General features: G+C 36.9%; 1 protein-coding gene across 1 annotated transcript in view; it reads left to right on the top strand.

Moving 5' to 3' along the window:
* LOC122794667 (plasma kallikrein-like) overlaps window positions 1–23422 on the top strand; it is a 526744-nt gene that overhangs the window by 237895 nt on the left and 265427 nt on the right. The window contains exon 5 of the mRNA XM_044063289.1: window positions 18632–18747. Within this exon, the coding sequence (XP_043919224.1) occupies window positions 18632–18747 (116 nt within the window). The remainder of the gene's footprint in view (window positions 1–18631; window positions 18748–23422) is intronic.

A 23422-nucleotide genomic window follows, 5' to 3' on the forward strand; every position in this document is an offset into this window, starting at 1 on the left:
AATTCCAGTTGTTTTCTCTCTGTTACTATAGGCACTACTTCTAGTATAGTTGGTTTAGATGTTGATTTCCATTTTCAAGTAATTGCTTTTTTGGTAGCCACCATTATTGGACACAGCAAGGTCTTACCATGCCTAGGCAATTCCGATTCTATACCATAGCTCAGAAAAATCATCTCCCTTGTCAGACCAATCTGCCCACCCAGCATCTCCAACAGTGCATCCTGCAAGGAATCCTTGAAGTCCACCAGTTCACTGCACTCCCAGAAAATATGTTCTCAATTATCTCTTTCTTCCCCATCAAACTTCCAACATTTGTTGTCTGCCTGAGGAAAAATTCTTTGCAGTCTACTTGGAGTATAAAAATATCTGTGTAAACATTTCCAGGCAAAAATCCTAAATCTTCTAGAATTTGTTGCATATTTGGGAGACATACATATATCCTCCCATTGTTTCTTTGTGAATTGCTTATCCAGTCTCTTCCCAATCCTTTCTAATCTTCTCCTAATGATTCTTATAGTTATCATGCAATATTTTATATGCTCTACTAATTATTCCTTTTTTAATGGCAGCTTCTGTTCTAGATTCTATTAAAACTGTACCCATGCTGGTCTTTCGTTTAGGACCCCTCTATTTCTTTCTCTTTGCCTGTACTCTTATATCAGTCCTTGATAGGGAAGGCAATCATAAACCTGCAGTCCAAATAAATTCTTTGCATCTTCCCATTCTATTACCGTTTCCTCTCTACTTATTTGCATCCAATACATTGGTTCCTTTGCCAGTTTTGTGCAATAAATTCTGGCAACCTCTTGCATATTGTCTGTATCCCTAATTGCAATCATCCCTATCAACATAATCTCTTTTCTCCATTCCCATGTTGGTTTAGTTCTTAGAATACTTGCCGCTCCTTTGTGGATATAATACTCTGCATGATTATTGTTATTCTTAAAGGGCTGCATCCAAAATCCCAGTCTCTCCTTGTTTCTTGAGATTTCCCCATGTTTTATCATCAACCCTTTCCACTTTGAATTATAGTTTTCTGCTTGTGCTATGTATTGGTGTCTTAACTGTGTAGCTCTGAAATACCCCTTCAAGTTTGAGCTAAATTTGTTAGCCAGCAGACTCACTATGACAGTCTAGTCGGTGAAGGTGGTATCATTTACTACTAGTTCTGCACACTGCTGTGTGTTATTTTTGAGGTGTCAGACACAGCTGTAGAAGGTCTTGTGGTTGTCTTTTGCCTGTGAAGATATCTTGACCCTGTAATTGGTCTTGTTGGATTTAATTAGTCCTCTTAGTTTCCTGTTTAATTTTATTAGTGATTTCTTATTATAAGAGTAGTTTTTCCTGACTTTAGTCATGACTTTTTTCACATTGTTGTATACCCTGTTAAGATTAAAATTACACCAGTGTGGTTTGTTTTTGGTGTTTGTTTTGGGTTTACTGCTAGTAGGTGCAGGAGCCTCTATTTGTCCATTTACGTGTTTGTACAATGTTTATGTGCATAATTCTGAACAGGGTTTTGTGAACTCTGGGTAGGGCAGGGCACTGAATTTTGACAAACTGTTACTTAATAGGATGTAGTATGCTTTAGAATAGTTTCTAACTGCAACAAGTTTTGCTGGGTTTTCTATGTTGATTTTTATTTTGAATGAGACACCTTTGTGATCTGACCTCACCAGTGAGAATGTGACACGGGGGGTGGGGGGATTGTTGTGGATGTACTGCTCTCCCATATTGGTGAGAACAAGATTCAGTATGTTTTAACCTCTGGTTGAAATATGCATTAGCTGATCAAGCTCATTTGTGTTAGTAAAGTCCAGGAAACATTGTGCCTGCAAGTTGGAGGCAGTGTATTTTCCTCAGTCTATAGAAGGGTAGTTAAAGTCTCCAATGAATTGAGTGTTTGGTTGGACAGAGAGTGCCTCTAGTAGTTATAGATAATATCTGTGGGATTCTTGAGACATACATGGTGACCATGCCTCTCAACCTGTTAGTGCAAGAAATCTTGACAAAGCCTGACAAAGTGGGTTGACAAAGGGCCAAAAATAGGGGCATATTTTAAATACTAATTTTTATAAGCTTAGAAAGTTGCTTGAGTAACATGGTTTGTTTTAACATACATTTTCTGAAGGATCTCAAGTCTGAAACCCAAATGCTTCTCTTTATTTAGTGAATTCAATCTTCACATTATCCCAGTGATTTGTCAGAAATCCACAAAATGTATGGGGAACAGACCAAAAATATGAGCTGGAAATCTGGGCATTCAGTGAAAATCTGGACAGTTGAGAGGCATGATGGTGATCTATAGCTTGCTAGAGTATGATAAGGGATTTTATCTAAGGTGATTTGCACATGGATGAACTCCAGGGTATCATCCTGTTTAATCAACCTTGAGGCATATTTGTTACTAATGTAGACAAATTTCAGTTGATAGAGGAATTATAACCAGATAATTTCAGACAACTTTATAGAATCCTTAAACTTTCAATACTTGATATTATATTTGAATGTGATACCCGGATCATCACTAATTGAAATGCTCTGATTGTCCTCCATCTCTGTCCCATGACCAATAGCAGCAACGTGTAAGTCTTCTGATGTGTCTGCATCCCTTAAAGTTAACAGGAGCTGCTGCATGTCAGTGAGAGGTGGCTTGGTAGTTGCCTCACACAAGTAACTATTCTCTGTGATGCCACAGCCTTTGATCTGTCTCTAGCCTTTTTAATCATATCAGTAGTCCAGTGTCTGACATTAGGATAGTCTCAACCTGGTCACACACAGCATTCACATCATTGACCATCTGTTGCCAGACACAGTCACTTAAGAGCTTTTCAGATAAACGAGGATTAGGAGCCATACCCCATGGAAATGGAAAAGCCTGGACTATAACTTCATTCTCAGCATCGGAGAATGGAGGTTTCCATGGGCTTGACCCTTCTTTTTCAATTTGGGAACCATAACCCTGTTTTGATAGGAAACAAAAAAGAAAACTGAATCTGAAACAGCAGCACACCAGGGAGTAGTATGCTACAGACTAATCTAATTCAGGAGAGCAACTACTCATTATGCAGGCATCACCATTTATAATTGTACCAAGCAGTTCTGAATGTATTATTGCAAACCCTGCAACATACCCATATACTCTCCCACCACAAATGGATACAGTACATGTCACTACAAAACTGAATGAACTTAATGCATGTGCATAGAAAAATACTTTTACAACTGCTAGGCAGACAGAACAGCATAAGCGTAGACTAGTTGGTTAATTGTAACGCACATAGCTGCTACAAGTCACACATGTTTGAACATGCAAAGAATGCTAACTGAACCCCAATATACATGTAAAGGACATACTGTATAAAGAATGTCAACCCAACCCCATGAAATACAAGTAAAGGAGAAATGCAATAACACATGTTCAGTATTTTCATTACAAAAGCACAACTTTGCAAGGCTAGTCAGCAGTCATTGCAAACAAAAGTATGCAAAATGTAAACTAAACTGTAATTAGCACTTGTAAACAACATTACATACCATGAAAGATTTCAGACAGTTCTGTGAAAACAATTCCAAATCTGACAGTTGTATTATTAGCATCAGTTTTGTTTGACAGCACTTTGCAAAAAAAGCTTTCTTTCCTAGCACGATGGATGTTCTATAGCCCAGGCGCTGCTTATATGCTGTAGATTATTCTCATCTGGGCATGTTGAATATGTTAATTAGTTCTCATCTCATTATAATTCCTGAATTACTCAATCTGCATGCTGTGCTGGGCAGGTAAACATAGAGTAAGTACCTACACGATGGCATGCACATGCCTGGGCAGTACAAGAGTGAATATTAAGACCTTTGAGTTCATGCCCTGCAAGTATGACTCATGAGCAGTTTTGTACAATTATTTTCTTCTTACCACTCCTGCCAATGGTGCATCAAAGAGAAAAGCCTTAGTGAGAAGTTTTCAGTTACATTTACTGACTTGGGAGACAACTGTGATACACTAGTTAGATACATAGTAGACCTGTTAGTCTGACTAGTCCAATATGCAAAGCCATGGAACAAATTATAGTGGAAATGATCAACAAAGACATATGCAACCTTTAGATACTGGACTCAACCCAGTTTGGCTTCATCAAAGGAAGATCATGCCTACTAAACTTGGTGGACTTCTTTGAGAAAGTCACTAAGGCAATGGATGAGGGAAAATGGTACATACTGCCTACCTGGAACTGGCTAAAGCATCAAATACAATACAATACCTCACTCCAGTATAGTTGACAAACTGAATGAACTGGGCATAAACTCCTACACAACACATAGGATTGCCAGCTGGCTCACATACAGGACCAAGGAAGTCAGGATTGGTGACACCACCTCCACTAAGAGACCGGTCACCAGTGGGGGTACCCTTGTGCTCCATGCTGGAACTACTCCTATTTGGTATCTACTTCTAATGCCAAGGGCTTTGGCTGACTAAGTTTGAAAATGACTGAAAACTGGGAGCTTTTATAGATTCTTCCTATGATGCAGACACCTTACATGAGGATCTAACACAGACAAATGACTGATGCTAAAGTCACAGGCTAAAACTCACTGCCAAGAAATGCATTATAATGCCTTTTGTGAAAACTGCTACCCAGGGTAATTACCCCAGCAATAAGACACCCCTGAGAGTTAATCTAGTAATCAGGGATCTGGGAAGACACGTAGACAGAAACTTCCTAACTAACCTACCACCTCCTAATAAATGTCTATGATACACACTGGCACAATTAACCCAGCCCCTGGGGATGCACAAGCCAGTGTATTTCTTTGTGCCAGTCCCAAGTCCAGATAAATTGGGAGGGTTATGTCAGGAAGGACATCTGGTGTAAAATTTTTGCCAGATCACATATGTGGACAACAATACAGATTTCCATAGCAGATCAGTCAAGGCCTGGGTTAACAATGACTGCCACTAGTACTGCTAGCCAACATGGTGCTGGTGGAAATTGGGTTACTGTTTACCAAAGGAGAAGTAGAAGAAGAGGGGGAAGGCATGTCCAGAGGCAGGAGGAGAGGAGGAAGGTTAGGAGTGTAGAAGTGAGGGTAGGAACTTTGAATGTTGGCAGTATGACTGGTAAAGGGAGAGAGCTAGCTGATATGATGGAGAGAAGGAAGGTTGATATACTGTGCATGCAAGAGACCAGATGGAAGGGGAATAAAGCCAGGTATATCGGAGGTGGGTTAAAATTGTTCTACCATGGCCTGGACGGGAGGAGAAATGGGGTAGGGGTTTTCCTGAAGGAACAGTGTCAAGATGGTTTTGGAGGTGAAAACAGAGTCAGATAGAGTGATGTTTATGAAGATGGAAATTAATGGTGTAATGATGAATGTTGTTATTGCCTATGCTCCACAAGTTGGGTGTGTGATAGATGAGAAAAGAAAAATTTGGAGCTAGTTGGATGAAGTGGTGGAGAGTGTACCAGGGGTGAGAGAGTGGTGATTGGAGTGGATTTCAATGGTCACGTTGGTGAAGGGAACAGAGGGGATGAGGAGGTGATGGGAGGTATGGTGTTAAGAAGAGGAATACAGAAGGTCAAATGGTAGTGGATTTTGCAAAACGGATGGACATGGCTGTGGTGAATACATATTTTAAGAAGAGAGGGGAGCATACGATGCTGTACAAGAGTGGAGGAAGATACACACAGGTGGATTATATCCTGTTTAGGATGTCGAGTCTGAAGGAGATTGGAGACTGCAAAGTGGGGACAGGGAAGAGTATAGTTAGGCAGCAAAGGATGGTGGCCTGTAGGATGATGCTGGAGATCAAGAAAAAGAGGAGGAGAGTGAGGACAGTGCCAAGGAGCAAATGGTGGAAGATGAAAAAGGATGACTGTAAGGTGGAGTTCAGGGAAGAGTTAAGACAGTACTAGGTGGTAGTGAAGAGTTAGCAGACAGCTGGACAGCTACAGCAGAGGTGGTAAGGGAGACAGCTATAAAGGTGCTTGGTATGACATCTGGACAAAAGGAGGACAAGGAGACCTGGTAGTGGAATGAGGAAGTACAGGAGAGTATACAGAGGAAGAGGTTGGTGAAGAAGAAGTGGGATTACCAGAGAACTGAAGAACATAGATAGAAGTGGAAGGAGATGAGGTCTATGGTGAGGAGAGAGAGAGAGGTGGTGAAGGCTAAGGATAAGGTGTATGGTGAGTTGTATGAAAGGTTGGACACTAAGGAGGGAGAAAAGGACCTGTACCAATTGTGTAGACAGAGGGATCGAGCTGGGAAAGATGTGCAGCAGGTTAGGGTGATAAAGGATTCTTCTTCTTCTTTCGGCTTTTTCCTGGTTAGGGGTTGCCACAGCGGATCACCGTCCGCTCATGATTGGCAGTGGAGTTTTACAGTGTCGAGTTGCCAGCCCGGTGCCCAACCTTCCACAGAAGGCACACACATGCACACACTCACGCTTAAGGCCAATTTAGTGTGTCCAATCCACCTACAGCATGTCTTTGGGATGTGGGAGGAAACCGGAGCACCCAGAGGAAACCCACCCGACCACAGGAAGGACATGCAGACTACGCACAGAAGGCACCCCAGCCGAGGATCAAACCAGAGAAACTCTTGCTGTGACGTGGCAATGCTAACCGCTGCACCACCGTGGCCGCCCTTTAGGGTGATAAAGGATAACAAGAGAAATGTAGTCACAAGCAAGGAGAATGTGTTGAGCAAATGGAAAGAGTACATTCAGAGGCTGATGAATAAAGAAAATGAGGGAGAGAGAAGGTTGGATGATGTGGGGACAGTGAATCAGGATGTGCAGGGAGTACAGCTGGTGAAGATGGATGAGTTTAAATACTTGGGATTAGCAGATCAAAGTAATGGTGAGTATGGAAGAGAGGTGAAAAAGAGAGTACAGACAGGGTAGAGTGGGTGGAGAAGAATGTCAGGAGTGATGTGTGAAAGATGGGTACCAGTAAGAGTGAAAGGGAAGTTATGCAAAATGGTAGTGAGACCAACTATTTTATATGGGTTGGAGTGGTTGGCACTGATGAAAAGACAGGAGTCAGAGCTGGAGGTGGCAGAGTTAAAGATATTAAGATTTGCAATGGGAGTGATGAGGATGGACAGGATTAGGAATCAGTATATTACAGGGTCAACTCAGGTTGGACCATTTGGAGACAAAGCCAGAGAGGCGAGATTGCATTGGTTTGGACATGTGCTGAGGAGGGATGCTGAGTATATTGGGGGAAGGATGCTAAGGATGGAGCTGGCAGGTAAGAGGAAAAGAGGAAGGCCTAATAAGGTTTATGATTGTGGTTAGAGAGGCAATGCAGGTGGCTGGTGTGACAGAGCAAGATGCAGAGGACAGGAAGAACTGGATACAGATGTTCTGCTGTGGCAACCCCTAATGGGAGCATCCAAAAGAAAAAGAAGACATAGGTGCACAGTTGGGGTGGGTTGCACAGCTAGGTTTATAAAATCCCTGGTGGTTGTTAGCCTTGTATATAACTATGATCTTATGAAATTATGAACATTTAAGATGATTGTGTGCCTGTACTTCATAGCATTTATAATACTTACTGATACAGGAAAAATACACTTCTTATCATGGCAAAATGTAACACATTCATGGGACAATGATATTATACTGAAGCAATAATCTGTATAACAGGCACTTGTGTTGATGTACACCATATGGGAACTTTCAGTTATCGGTACTCTTGTGAAGTGTAATCCACTTCAGCTGTGTGATTTTTTTCAGATTGAAACATGACTTTCTCTGTGGTGTACTCAGATAATGCACAGATCCAAACAATGTTGAGTAACTTTGGCAGTTGTTTGAATCCACCATTGTGTATATCATTTGTTAGAGTTTTATTTATCATAACATTTTCAGTTATGAATAGTGGATACATCTGTTACCTACTCAAAAATTCTCCTTGCAGCACAACTATTCTTCATCATTGATTACTTATGATGGTTTGCTCTAACTATCGCACAAAGTAAAATTCAAGAGAAGCCTCATTACACTGGGAATGCCCACAAGCATCATTACACTGGGAATGCTGATAACGAAGTACAGCAATTAGTGGACATAGATAGGCAGGTGTTCCAGCAATGTTTCAATAGTGTGAATGTAGTGAAATGAAAGGCTTGGTTATCTGACAGTTCTCTATCTCTTTCACTCCCTTTTAGGTCAAACAGCCTTTTCAACACAACAATGAGGTCACCCCTTTAAATGTATGACACATATTGTAAGACTTCTCTTGAGGCACATGCATTTAATACACAGTTCTATAGCATGTGGATTTAGACAGGTGTTTGATACCAGCAATATGTGAATCTAGTGACATGAAAGACTGGCTTATCCAACTGTTCCCCCATGGCTTATGCAACAGTTTTCCCAACTCCTTCCCTCCCTTTTAGGTCAAAGATAGAACTTTCAATACAATGATGAGGTGATCCCCTCAAATGTGTGTTGTGTGACACTTATTGTAAGACTTCTCCTATGACATCAGCAGATAAAACAGACAGGGTTTTAATCTGACAATGTATAATTATTGTATGTGTTTAAGAAAACAGTGGCAGACAAGATTGACTTACCTAACAGATGGTGACATGGAAAACTGAGGACATTTGTGTTAACACTTACATGGATGAAGAATTCTGAACCCATAGACTAAATTTTAGGATAGCCATAACCTTTCAAATACAATGCTTAAGTCACTCTTTCCTGTGTGTATTTTCTGATACCTCTACTTCTGTGTTATTTCATGATATCAGCAGTTGATATATAGTGCAATAGAGTGTGGATCTCGATAGGCAGGGGTTGCAACCTGGCAATGCATAACTAATGTTATGTGTATAAGACAATACTATCAGACAGGAATTGCTTTGTCAAAAGACGGTGATATAGCTGACTCATAACTGTGTAAACACTGACACAGATAAAGAATTTTGAATCCTCAAACTATATTTTAGTGGACAGATAACCATTCCAGCACAATGCTGATGGAATCCCTTCAAGTTTTGCTTTTTGACAACTCACATATGATTTGTTCTGAGGCATAACTGGTTGATATCCAGATCTATGGACAATTGCAGGTGTTAAGAGTCTGGAAATGTTAAGAAATGTATTTATTTTTTATTTAACATTTGTTTATGGAGCTAGTCCATCTGGGTGGGCAGCCCATTTTCACCAGAGGCCTGGGGGAAAAAAGCTCCACAAAAGCAAAAGCAAAAAATACATTACAATGCACTACAATACAGACAATAAACCTACAGTAGTAGTATTCAGTACAATATCAGAAAGAACAAACAGAATAGATTTCCGTACAATACAAGTACAATATGTACAATTACTGAACTAGTGTATATTTAAAGTCTCATACAAATGTGCTTCTTTGGATACTTTTAATCATACAGTTAAAATTTCTAGGTGTAATAGTTTTGATATAGTCACTTATGTATGGGGTATACTATTTTGCAGGAACAACTTGTACCTTATAATGGGGATAGATGAAGAAAGAAAAAGGAAGTGGTAATGTTTTGTAGGTATGTCTTGCAGGATGTGAGGAATTAGTTGAGCACAGAAGAAAAGATATGGAAGAGTATTTCTGAAAAAGGGAAAGATATGGAACGATATCTCAGAAACAGGGAAATGTGGTGGCTGATGAGACAGCAGTACAGGGAGACTTGGCACAGGGGAAGGAGCATGAGTGGGGGTATTTAAAGAGGAAGTGGAGGTAAGAAAGTGGTTGCAAAGAGTGCTGGCTGGAGGAAGGGATTGCTTAAGAAATTATTTATTCATCATTTTTAACCAGGAAAGTCCGACTAGGACAGAGCCCATTTCCAGCAGAAGCCAGGGGAGAAACACTCCAGACATATTTTTGGAATGTGGGAGAAAAAAAAAGAACACCCAGAGAAAACCCTCACGAATGCAGGGAAGACATGCAGACTTCACACAAAAGGCAACCCAGCTGAGAATCGAGCTGTAGAACCTCTTGCTGTGAGGTGGCAGCTCTAATCACTGCACAACTGTATCATGTATGCTTATGTAAATCAAAGGAGTGTGTAACTCAATACTAGCAGGTAAGCTTGGCTTCTACAAGAGGACTGATGTTTATAAATCAACACAGTGGAAACATTTACAACTGGAGGGAGAAAGGCCAACTTTTATGTTCACTTTGATGGAAGCCATGTGCATTGCAACACAACACTCAAGTTATCCTTTCAAGTATGTTATTTTTTTCTGACCACTGACATGAATTCTTGTGTGGCTTCAGTTACTGCACAGATAGAGTATCAGGATGTACATTACATATGTTCAAATCCAGTGGTGTGTGCCTTTTATTATTTTGTTCACAATTTAGTAGTAGCATGCAAGAATGGCTTATTCAACAGATCTTGATGTGTGCCATGCTACACAGTGGTCAGAAAATGTCAAAGATCTTTGTTATGATTTCTGCTATGTTTTTTGAATGGATGAGTTCATCAGTTATAATTACTGTAATTCCTTATGACCATTCCTCGTGTAGTGATTGTCTTGATATTTACTTTGGGTGATGGTTAGCATAAACCACCATCAAAGGTGGGGAATTGCTATTGTCATTTCTCATATTGTGCAAAAACTGTTGAGAATTTGCTTCAAGCAGCATGGCTGTACCAATTTTCATTCAGTCGTAACAGTGCCCTATGCAGGGAAGATACCAAGATTGTTATGGGCTAGTCTACAACTGTTATATGTAAATTTTAATAGTTTCCCCAGTTCTCTTACAACCTAATGACAATGTTGCAATTGTCTATGAGGTATGTTGTGCGTTGTGATGAAGAAATTATGAAGTCTTGGACAATTCTCAATTCAGTAGACATTTTATTTCCAACAATGTACTTTGTCATATTATATTAGCTATATATGCATGGCAGCAGTATGTAATACATACATAATGCCATAATTACACAGGTACACATGCTTTCCTCTCCAAACACATCAAATAAATTGAAACAGTGTGTGATACAGTACCTACTCTGGGCCAGCAATCAAGGAGACTCAAACCTCACCACTGACTCCAGTGAGGGACGATCACTAAGAGCAAAGATGGATTCACACAGTATTTCTGATGCAGCTCCCTGCACCAAGCACAATTTCACTTAATAGCACACAGGGAGCACTCTCCATATTTGGGGCTAGACTATCTTACTCACTCCAGAGCCACACAAAACTCATCACTGCCCACCTCAGAGATCTGTGTTCCTGTTCCCAGTAGCTGATACACACACTTGAATATTTGAGTTTTACACACACAGATACACACCTGGGAAAAGCTGTCACAGTTCTACTAGCCCTGTCTCTTTCTACCCATACTGTGAGGTAATCACGCTGCCACCAGTCACCTACTGTAAGGATCTTACAAAGGGTAGCAAATTACACTGTGTAAAATTAATATTGATGCAAATAAGAGTGTGGCCAGAGCAGCAAGGCTTTCAGGAGTACCCACATTGTCACCAAAATAAGCATAGGTACTCTCAAGATGTTAAAAGAGTTCTCTAAAGTACCAGCCGCAATGAAATATATTAAAATATTTTATAATAAATAATAAAAGGGAAAACAGGAGAATATGGAATACAATAAACAACAGAGTTTCAACCACAGAGATTTAAAAAATAATGCAGTTGGATAGTTTCTCATAGTTGCAGAAAACAATACTAAACTATTCTCACTAGATGTCCCTGTATAACTAAAGAATTACTGTTCCCTGGCCACTTACTAAAGCAAGGCATTCTGATGTGTGCTGAGTGTTTTACCACTGCAAAAAAACAGATGATGTCTCTCTCTCTCTCTCTAATGCTAAATTAATCTTTCTCTCTAAATAATGAAAGAATGTCTGTGTGGATGTCTGATATATATATATATTTATATGTCTCCTGTCAGAGAGCTTTCCTGTCAAATTTTGTGCTGCCATGGTTCCGAAGAGATCAGCTGCTGTTTCAGTTCCAAAGAAGTCAGATGCTGGTTAGAAGATGACATCATCTCTGGTCAACCTGACTCTGGTACAATACACACACAGTGCTTTACTAAATCTGTGGCAGCATCTGAAAGCTATAGCACAATTTCAAACTTTCTACCCTTCTAGGGTTCTCTGATAAAACATTCACATTTGATCAGTTACAGCAATACAACTTAATATACATTTTTTAACAAAAATAACTTAACAAACATATTTAAACACCAGCATCTGAACAAATTAGAGAGATAGGCAAATGGCATAAACTTTTTTATAAATTTCTTACAAAACTGCAGCAATCTGTGCTGGCATATGTACACATTTTCTACCTTACTCTCCCTGGCACAGATGGCACTACGTCATATCATCACACAGTGCATGCAGTAGTTCACCTGACACAATACTGATATCAGGCACTCTTATGATTTATTCCCTTAGGAGGTAACTCTAAAGAGTGGCCTTGCTATCACAGCTGTAATCATGTCTATAGGTATACACTGACAAAACACATGCACACACAATACCTGCTAATGGGCTACATCCACATGACTTGTGTCTGCCAAGATTTCCATCTTAATACAGTTTTCCTGACATATCTACATCTCCCATGTGTATACATTTCATACATTATACTTTACAAAGTAGTAGCAATATTTAGTGCACCACAATTGTCTATTTATTTTATATTCAACATAATAGTTCTGTTTCTCTGGCATATCCTTGTGTATTGCACTGCATAATAATTTGGATATGTTCTCTGTCTCAGTTTCTACCCTTCACAACATGCCTGTTACTACCACAGCTGTTATAGTATCCAGTATTAGTGCTTTTATGGGTAATATGTCCAGCTGTTCCTTAATTTTCATTTGTCCACACATTTATGCATGTGTTTCTGTTATTCATGCATTGGCACTTTGATATAGATCAGCTATGGGAAGTTGTAAACTTTAGTTACTTGCACATTTTTTTCAAACAACTCATTTTTCATGTTGAACATTTACTGCTTGTGTTATATTTGTTAATTTGCATGACAATTACGGTAATTTTCTCATGTGTGCACTATTACACTCAATGCATTGTATAATTGCATAGTTGTATCGACTGTCGTTGTACAGCCACGGTGGTGCAGCAGTAGCATTCTTGCCTCATAGCAAGAGGTTCTCCTGTTTGATTCCCAGCTGGAGTGCCTTCTGTGTGGAGTCTGCATGTCCTCCCTGCGATCGAGTGGCGTTCGAAAGACATACGTGAATGGGTGTGCCTTCGCTGAAGGTTGGGCATCGGACTGGCAACTCGGCACCATAAAAATCTACTGCCAGTCATTAGCAGACCAGAGTTCCGCTGTGGCGACCCCTAATCGGGAAAAGCCGAAAAGACAGACAACATCAACTGTCCTTGTACACCCGTACTCCATTTCTGGGTATACCTCAAATTCACTTCTGCATCTTCCAGGCTTGTTGTTTCATCATTCACATTTTTCTCTTTGCTGTTAATATTATTATTTCATTATTATTTTTACCATGTATGATCAAATTTACATCCCCATTTATACTCCATTGTTTTTATCACATAGCATTTAACATTCTCTGCTTATTTTAATCCTTTAAGTTATTTTTTGCTAAACAGTCCATTTAATTTTTTTAACTTAAGACACTTAACCACACAGTTAATTTTGAATATGCTTTGTCTCCATAAATATCACATTTTCTTTTTACAATATGTTTAATTAAACACCCTCTTTCTCTCAACAATTAACAACATTTTGCCTATTTTCTGTAAAACACAGTGCCATTAAGTCCTTGTATTATGACATTGTTTAGTAAATTAACCAATTCAGCATTTTTCATATACAGATTCAACTTTGTATTCCAAGCTCACGTCGAAATCCTTTGCTATCTCTAACTTTCTGTCTAGTGGGAATTTGTTCTTAATGTTCAACAAAGCATTTTTATTAAAGTATATGTTAATGCCACTTCATTTGAATTGCAAAATTTTGATACCCTCCTCCTTGTATAAACCCCAAATGACCATTTTTCTATAATTAGATCAACATGACTTGTGGATAACTCAGAAAAAACACTCCTGTATCACAAAAAGTACTTCTTAAGCTGAGGACATTGAAAGTCTTGTTATCCAAATGTATAGTTGCCCTTATGTGAAATGTTGGTGCACTCCTAAAGGTTGCAGAATTGCACCAAATGAATGTCAATCAGCTGAAACTTACAGCTGCATGTATACTGCAAAAAGTTCATTTTTGGTTCCCCTGGGGCAATTCTTTGCTTTCCTTTTTAGAATGCCACAGTACAATCTATTGCTGCTGTCTCTGATACTTTTATTCACCTTTCATTTAGCTGAGTACTACCACTTGTTACTTCAGTAGCAAACATGCTCAACATAACTCCAATCTCTGACAACTGTATCTGTTTTTTGAAGTATTTTAGATTCAGTCTTCTATGTCACTGTACTTCATTAAATGTCTGTTGCCAAGTCCTCGACATTACATAGTTTAGCTAGCTGTGCATCATATAACCTATGAGGTTGCAGTTGGAACATCAGAGTTTCATTTGTTTTGTGGAAATTCTATGTCCCTGCAAATCCCACTTCATATTTACTTCAGTCTGTCAGCAATGCCTCCATCAGGATAAACAACTGGTGCATTCTATAAGACACTTCATTTGGTACAGGATTCTTAATTTATCATTCCATATATCAAGAAAAACTCATTTTGTTAAAACATTCTTCTGGGGAAGAAGAATTTCTCCAGTGTCTTGACCAAGTTTCCCCTAGTAAGTATTAATACCATCTCAGGTTTCCTCATTGAATCTCATTTTTGTACGACTATTTAATGCTTATCTTTAGCACAGACATTAAGGGGAGAGCTGTAGTGTTTTGTTTGCTAAACAAGTACATTTATTTATTTATTTATTGACATTTGTTAACCGGGTTGATCCAATTGGGCCAGGAGTCCATTTTCAGTGGAGACCCGAGGAGAAAAGCTCCAATTACATACAGATTGAGTATACATAACAGTTTAGTGTACAATTAAAAACATACATAATAGTATAGTGTACGATTTAAAAACAATTAAATTGGCTAAACACTACAAGTTCACTTAAATTCAGAATTTCAAAGAATATATTATAATGAAGTGTGTACTACAGAGTAGAATTGGGGCTAGGTAGTGTCATGGCAAGTACAACTTTTTGATAAATAATTGACTTTCTCAGCCACAACCCAGGCACAAAGATGTGAAGTATTTCTGCCATTATTAATATGTTTATCATATGACTAAAGCCAGACAACTAGGGGAAAAAGACAAGATAAAGCCAGACAACTAGGGGAAAAAGACAAGATAGTAAGAACTAAGGTCAGATCAAAGAATCCTGTACACAATACTGTGATGTTATCCTGCATGGCCTGGCCCAATGACATAGAGGGATAAAGCACTTTGATCCACATGACCTGAGTTGCATTAGTTTCTCAGGTACAATAGCTGGGTTGGGTTGCAATATGTCACACATAAGCCAGAGGTTATGCACAGGTTTGGCTTTCACCTCCCTTGGGAAGACAGAATAGGTCATCTGGGTATAAGACCCCCTCACAAACACACAGATATGCACATACACAAAATAAGGCTGTGTCATAGATTGGAAGGCTATTTCATTTACTTATTTATTTATTTTCTGTTAGTAATCTGGTGTTGGATCTTTTTCAGACATGCCATAAAGCAGTGGTACAATATATTATATATGTAAAAGAGCAGTTTGTTGACAAGTAATGTATGGGGATATAAATTTGTTAAAGGTAATGATTGTAGTAAAAGACCTGTGATCAAGTTAAATTAAAAAAGGCATGTAGGTAGGTGTGTGAGTGTGCGTGTGTGTGTGTGTGTGTGTGTGTGTGTGTGTGTGTGTGTGTGTGTGTGTGTGTGTGTGTGTGTGCGTGTGTAATCCACTGTCAATCATGAGTGGACTGGTGATCCGCTGTGGAAACCCCTAACTGGGAAAGGCCGAAAGACTTTTTAATGATTATAGTAATAGAATGTTGTCACAATTATCACACTGCACCAGCCACAGTGTGCTGTTTAAAAAAGTGAAAATAAGATACTTTTAATTTGTTACTTCAGATGGTTCATTTTGTGCACTTTTTATTCTATTGTCATTAAAACATTTTCACAATAGGCTTCATAAGTATCTTTAGCACTCAAACTAAAAGAGTTTTCTGGAGTAATAGTGGATTTTGTATCTTAGAATTTTACAGTTTCTCTTTTAAGATACTAAATTAATGTGATCATTCAAAACAGTATGAATCTGGCATCTTTCAGGTCAGTCCATATGGGCCTGCAGTTTGAGTTCCAATTAACTGCTGGAATAATCTATCTTTGCTGGTTTCATGCTAATATTCTACAGTCAGTTAATGACTTCGTGCTCTGGTTCCAGACTTTGCCAACTACAGACTGAAGAGACAGGAATAAGTACATCGTAAGTTTCAGAAATACATTCAGGATGCAGTTCATGAAGGTATTCAGTATTGTGGAGACTTGCTTCTGCAAACCCTACAAAGTGAAATGCACAGAGAAGGTTCTTTCTAGAAAGGTTACCCACATCTGTGAATAATAATCCAGTACAGTGCAGCATTATGGTACAAGACCACTACATAAGCACAAAACTGGTCACCAGTGAGATGATGGTCCTTAAACAGAATCATTATGTTTCTCATTACAGCAGGCACGGTGGTCTGCAAGGAGTTTTAATGCTGCATTGCAGGATGAGAGAGCAGCCGACTATGGCAGGAGTGAGGGGGTTGCATTATCTGCTGTGCAGACCACAGTGGATGGGAAGGTGACAGTTTGTCAGTCGGGAGGCAATTCAATGTTCATTATTATGGGAGGCCAGTACAACAAGGGTATCATTGGTAAAATCCCAGTAAAGAGGAGGTGAGAGGCTGCTTTCATTCTGAGAAGGTAGTGGGACTTAACTGTATCATTATCAGAAGGCTGTGCAGGAGTCAGGAAGGTGCTTAGGTTATAAACAAGTTGGACATGGACAAGGAGAGTACTTTTATCACTGCCATTTTAGGGAGGGGATCGGGGTTTGACCCACAATGGGATGCCGTGCGAATTGTGTGCAGTCACTCTGGTGCTACATGGTGGGTAAGGGGATCTTCTTATCAATGTATATGTGTTGCTGCACATGTGTGTGTGTGTGTGTGTGTGTGTGTGTGTGTGTGTGTGTACATACCGGCATGAGGAGAGACTTTGTGTGAGAGTGTGTGTGTGTATTATTTTGGCTCTATATCCACATGTGCATGTATGTCTTTATCTGTGGGTGTTTCGTCAAATCCATTTGCATGTGCTTGTGTTTGCCAAATGTGTGCTGGGTTCATGGTTCTGTGACCATGGTGAATGTATAATTTATGATGTTGTAGCCTTCACTTTATAAGTTCTCTATATGTGATTATAATAGTGATCACTTAATAACAGCTTGTAAATCGTGGAACTGTTTTAAAAGGATTCAGGTTCCTAGGCAGACATTGCCCTGTGGTACATTTGGTTGGGGACACATGGCTAAAGTGGCATTCAGCTGCTGAGAAATATGGCTGTTGCATATTCCCTGTGGGCAAACAAAAGCACAGACTGCCATGCCAACAGTTTAATAACCAAGTGCTTGGGGGCAGTGGAAGTAATGCATGTTGTGCTTTAGTGTACAGTACATAGTTATGTAACTACAACATTTAGATGTTTGCTATAGCATGGAGGAAATCTTGCATGCGACTGTAGTCACATGTATGTTCCAGTATGCATTTTATGTTCCATAGACACTGTGAAGGGGGTAGTGGCTCACACACCTTAATTATAAAGGCACTGCCTATTGTGCACTGCATTTTAACTGCTACTGAAATGCCCACTGTCCAGCCTGCTGCTGATGCCTGCCATACTGCCTGCTGTCTCATGTTGCCTTGGGGGCCATAGACATTAATTTCCCCCTGAGCATTTTGTTATGAAGTTGTGGGCATGGTGCCACATTCTTCTTTTTGTCCACAGTGAATTCACAAAAGCCATATTCCTCTGCAGCTGAATATCACTTCAATCATGTGTCCCCATCCAAATGTACCACAGGGAAATTTCTCGCTGCCTATGTGCCTGAACACATTTTTAAAGCTTTGATGCCCCCTACAAGTTGGCATCTAAATTTGTACCACTCTTCCTGCAACACTGATCCCCATGATCTCATAGGCATGACAGGGAACATAAACTCTCCTAGATTTTAAAAGTCATTTATACTGTCAGTTATATGTGGCTTGTAGAATTAACTGCTGATCTCACATATAACCAAAGACCAGTGCTGTAATTATGTATCATAATATACTTATTTCCAAAAACTGCTTCCTGTCACAATATTTTGCTTCAGCACTGTCAACAAAATTTAGATGACCTAATTTTTTAACTGTATAAATATATCATTATAAATGCTGCATATGTTTTTAAGGTTATTTAGAATTTTTTTAAATAATGCGTGATTAACCCAACTCTTTCTTTTTTCTTGCAAAAAAGTTACAGTTTTCTGTTTGAATAAAAACATGAATGTATGAACTAAAAATGACATCCCATAAAGATTTATTGATAATCTCTGAAATATTTTCTATAGCTCACCAGCAACGTGCTATCTGAAAAATTATGTGACAGGGGAACCACCGTGTAATGATTCTGGAGGAAATAAAACTTCAGGTTATTCTCTAAGCCATTGCCTTACAAGGGAATGCAGTAAGTACAATTTTAAGCTATCAGAACAAAGATTAACTTTTCAATGAACAAAAACATAGATGAATCTCTAATGTTGTCAGGACTGCAAAGTTTGGTAGATGTCCATTTGTCTTTCTTAGTTACGTATGTCATGGATTACAGTCATCTTGTATGGTTTTCTTTTTTTTTTTTTCAAAACAAGTTTATTGTTTTAACATATAAGAGAAATATCATAACAATTTTATACAAATAATTAAAAATAGGTATTATTATAATATTCAACAAAACAACTAAAGTATTTACAAAGACATCCACTACAATCAGATCAATTAATTAAACTAAAATACTGCGCTATTGAAATTAGAATTTTTTTAACAAATTTTGTAAATTATCCCATACAATAAAATGTGATGTTTTTCTAGTTGTTCTCATTCTAATTGTGCTTATTTCCATATGACACATTATATTCATAACATTTTAAATTCATTGAACGAAGGAGGTGTATCTGAAATCCAATTTCTAGTTATTATTTTCCTAGCCACTGCTAGGATAGACCATAACAAGGGAAGCTTAATCTTTTAACACATTGAGGTACAGGTGTGTTGAATAATATAAGAGACTTAGAAATAATGAAATTATCTGTAAAAAGAGCCTGCAAAAATTCATTAATTGACTTCCAGTATTCTTTCAACTTCATACAGTCATAAAACATATGAGCCCAGTCAGCATTAATTTCTACATTACATCTCTTACATAGATTATCTTTATTATTAATTTTATTCATCATCAAAGGTGTATAATAAGATCTATGTAAAAATTTCCATGTATAAAGTCTCCAGACAATGGAAGATGTAGTTCTATAAGCAGATTCCAATATATATTGTTTATCTTGTTGAGTTGGTGGGTCCCCATTAATAGAGGTGAAATAATTCCAGTATGAATCTACATTGTAAAAAGTTTCTTGTCTGATAATTTTATGTATATATGAAAGTTTACCTTTATCAGAAACTTTATGCTGTAAATTTATTATCAAGTAATCAATCAGTTTTGGAATAGATTCTTTAACTGTTATAGACATTAGATCTATTCTATCAATGAGATGTTGTCTAAAGATCTGAACCTCTAACCAGCAAGTTTCTCTTAGATCAAATTCTTGTTTTAAGAAATCTAGATTTTTAACTTTATTATCAGATATCAGCTGATACCAGTACTTTAGATTATTATCTATAGCTAAATGAGCTCCTTCAGAAGTAGATGACATAAGCATACCCTGAGTATAAATTATAGGAATACAATAAAATTCCATTCCCTATACTTAGGGTGCATGAATATAAAGTTACGATAACTAATAATAATATTTAATGGGTAACAGACCATATGTTTAGGTGTAATAGGTGAAGTACAAAATTCCTTTAGCAACCACAACATGGAGTTATTTATAATCATATTTTTATGTGTTAAGGAGATTTTCATGAAGTGCATACTAATTAGCTCCCAATAATCTTTCCATTTTATGACATATGACCGATCTATTAATAAAGTAATAACTTTTATAATAGAAGAGATAATATATAAATTAAAGTCTGGAAAAGAAATACCCCTTGAGACCAGCTATTAGTATGTTTCTTTAATGCAATCCTAGGTCTATTAGGTGCCCATAAGAAATTTAACATTAGTGTATTCAGTTTCTTGATAGTTATTTTTGTAGGTGAAAGTATTATTGATTGTATTAAGTATAAAATCTTGGGGAATATTATCATTTTAATAATTGTAAGTCTCTCCTCCATAGTAAAAACATATTATTCCAGGTATTAAAAGATTTTGTATATTAAGAAAACAGGTATTATAGTTATTATATATAATAGATTTAATATCTTTAGATAGTATTATACCTAAATAAGTTATCTGACCTGAGTTGGGTACATATTTAGTAAAATCACTAATGAGAGTATTTTTTCATGTATATATAGGTAGTATTTTAGTTTTTCTTCATTGAATATTAAACCAGAAATACTTTTAAAATTCATCATTTTATCAAATAAAGACTGCATAGAAGAATTAGATCCTGCTGATGTAATTAGAACATCATCTGCAAAAGTTGAATTTTTGATGTTGTATTTTCTTCTATTTCAAAACCCTCTATGTCAGTACTGTTTCTAATCAAATTAGCCCAAGGCTCCATTACTAAAGTGAATAATAGTGGAGAAAGTGGACATCCTTGCTTTGTACCTTTAAGAATGGGTATTTTTGTGAAACATATGTTCCTACCTTAATATAAGCCAGCGTTCCTTTGTATAAATGCTCAATTAAATTTACAAATGCATCAGAGAAATTTGTGCATTTCAGTAAGGTAAACAGATAGTCCCAACTTACTGAATCAAATGCTGAACCTATATCAAGACTAATAAGTGTTAAATCTTTCTTTTTCCTATTTGCAAAATCAATTAATGTTAAAGTTCTTCTTATATTATCAAAAGTATTTCTATTTACAATGAAGCCCGTCTGATCTATGTCTATAATGCCGGGATAATTGTCTTCAATCTATCAGCAAAAATACTCATAAACATTTTATAATCAACATTAAGTAATGAGATGGATCGATATGAAGAACATCTAGTTGGATCTTTATTAGGTTTTAAAATTGGTGAAATAAATGTATATTGCCAAGATGGGGGTTATTAACTCAGTTTGGGCCAGAATAAAAACCTTATGTATTAATGAATATGTAGTTTTAGAAAGGATTTTATATATCTCTGGTATAATACCATCATTACCCGGTGCTTTGTTTGATTTAAGCTTATTTATTTGTGTAATAACTTCTGTATATGAAATACTCTTGTCCAATAGTTTAATCTGTTGTTTATTAAGCTTTTTATTCATGTTTGTGGTTATAAACTCCTTTATTTTATCTTTAGGTTCCATGTTAATGTTGTTATGGTTAATCTTGTGAAAGTGATTTCTAAATTCGTCCAGTATTTCTGGTATACTAGAAACATTCTTCTTTTTCCTTAGAGAAAAGATTTCTTTGATATGGTTTTGTTTATTCAATCTTTTGTTTTATTTTTAAGTCTATGTAAGTATTTGGGGCTTATTGAATAAGACAAAAACTTGTATTTCTCTAAAGTTATTTTAACTTTATGAGTTAAAATTTCTTTGTATTTCTCATTTAGTTTGTTTATTTCTTCAATAACTTTCTTGTCCATAATATTTTCTTTATTATTATGCTTATAAGAGTCCAGTTTACTTTGAATATCTAACAATTCCTTATCCCAAGATTTCCTTTTGTTATTATACCATCTGATACTTTGTCCATATAGATATGATTTTAAGGCATCCCAAACATAGACAATGGAGACTTCAGGAGTATTATTTATGTCTAGAAAATGTTGTACTTCTGAAAGTATATATTCTTTATAGTCTTTTAGCTGAGTTAAGTATGCTGGTATCCTTTTGATCTGAACATTATGAGTATTTTTATCATGAATTCAAAAACAATTGAGTTATGATCAGATATAGGACATGAAATGATTTTGGAATTAATTAAATCTGTTACCATCTGGTTAGAAATAAAGACCCTATCTATTTTTGAATAAGTTTTGTATCTGTTAGAAAAAAGGTGTATGGTAATGATTTTGACTCTATCTGATTATTAATATCATTCAAATGATAAGAATTAGCAAAATCATTTAAATGTTTTGCATTAGATGTAATTCTTCTTTTCTTTATAGTGGTAGTATCACTTTCATGTAGTATACAATTAAAATCACCAGCTAAAATAATATCCCCTATAGAGAATGATATGATCTTATCAATATGATGTTTCACTGTATTAATACCAATTCCAGGTATCCAATATACATTAATTAAAGTGTAAGTCTTCCCATTAATTTGTATTGTAACCATACAAAACATTCCTTTGTCATCCTGATAAGACTTAATGGTTTTAGGAATGGGCATACTTTTATTCCATAAAATAGCCACTCCTCTTTTTTCTGAGTGTGCTCTGAACTAACCAATACTGTATACTTATTAGTGGCTAGTTTATCAATATCTTTTTTCAAGAGATGGGTTTCTTGCAGGAAGACTAGATTGGCCTTGTGTAGATTAATGTATCTTATTAGGCTTGCCCTTTTACACGGATTATTCAATCCATTAATGTTTAAAGAAATTCCTTTTAAAGATGTCATTTGGCATTTTTAAAACTCAAGAATCTTATGATCGAAATAACAAATAACCAGATAAATAATGTTACATCTCCTCTTTTAGGTGTACCTTTAAATATAGCTGTATTTATTAAATCTCTTATGGGATTTTGTATAGGATTCAATTTTGTTTGTAGTGACAATGAGTGTACAAAATATATTGTGGATGTCAAAACTATATACATATAACAATGAACAAGTGAAAATAATGTAAGGATTAAACCTTGCATCCCACCTGGAGTTGAAAACTCCAACTTAGAGCAGTATTTACTACTCAAGTTAACCCGCTACCCTAAGCAGCAGTACCTCAGCTACCACCTTATCAATTTAATACTAGTTATATTTAACTGAGGTTAACAGTTTTCAATTCAATTATCTATCAAGACAAAACTACACATTTGGTAAAACAGCATCATATAAACTAAAATAAACTTTTTTTTTTTTTTTTAAAAACTGTTCATACTATTATATAGATCTATGTAATATATAACACT

The sequence above is a fragment of the Protopterus annectens genome, chromosome 2.part1, assembly GCF_019279795.1.
Source record: "Protopterus annectens isolate FY-2018-M chromosome 2.part1, PAN1.0, whole genome shotgun sequence".
Lineage (NCBI taxonomy): Eukaryota > Metazoa > Chordata > Ceratodontiformes > Protopteridae > Protopterus > Protopterus annectens.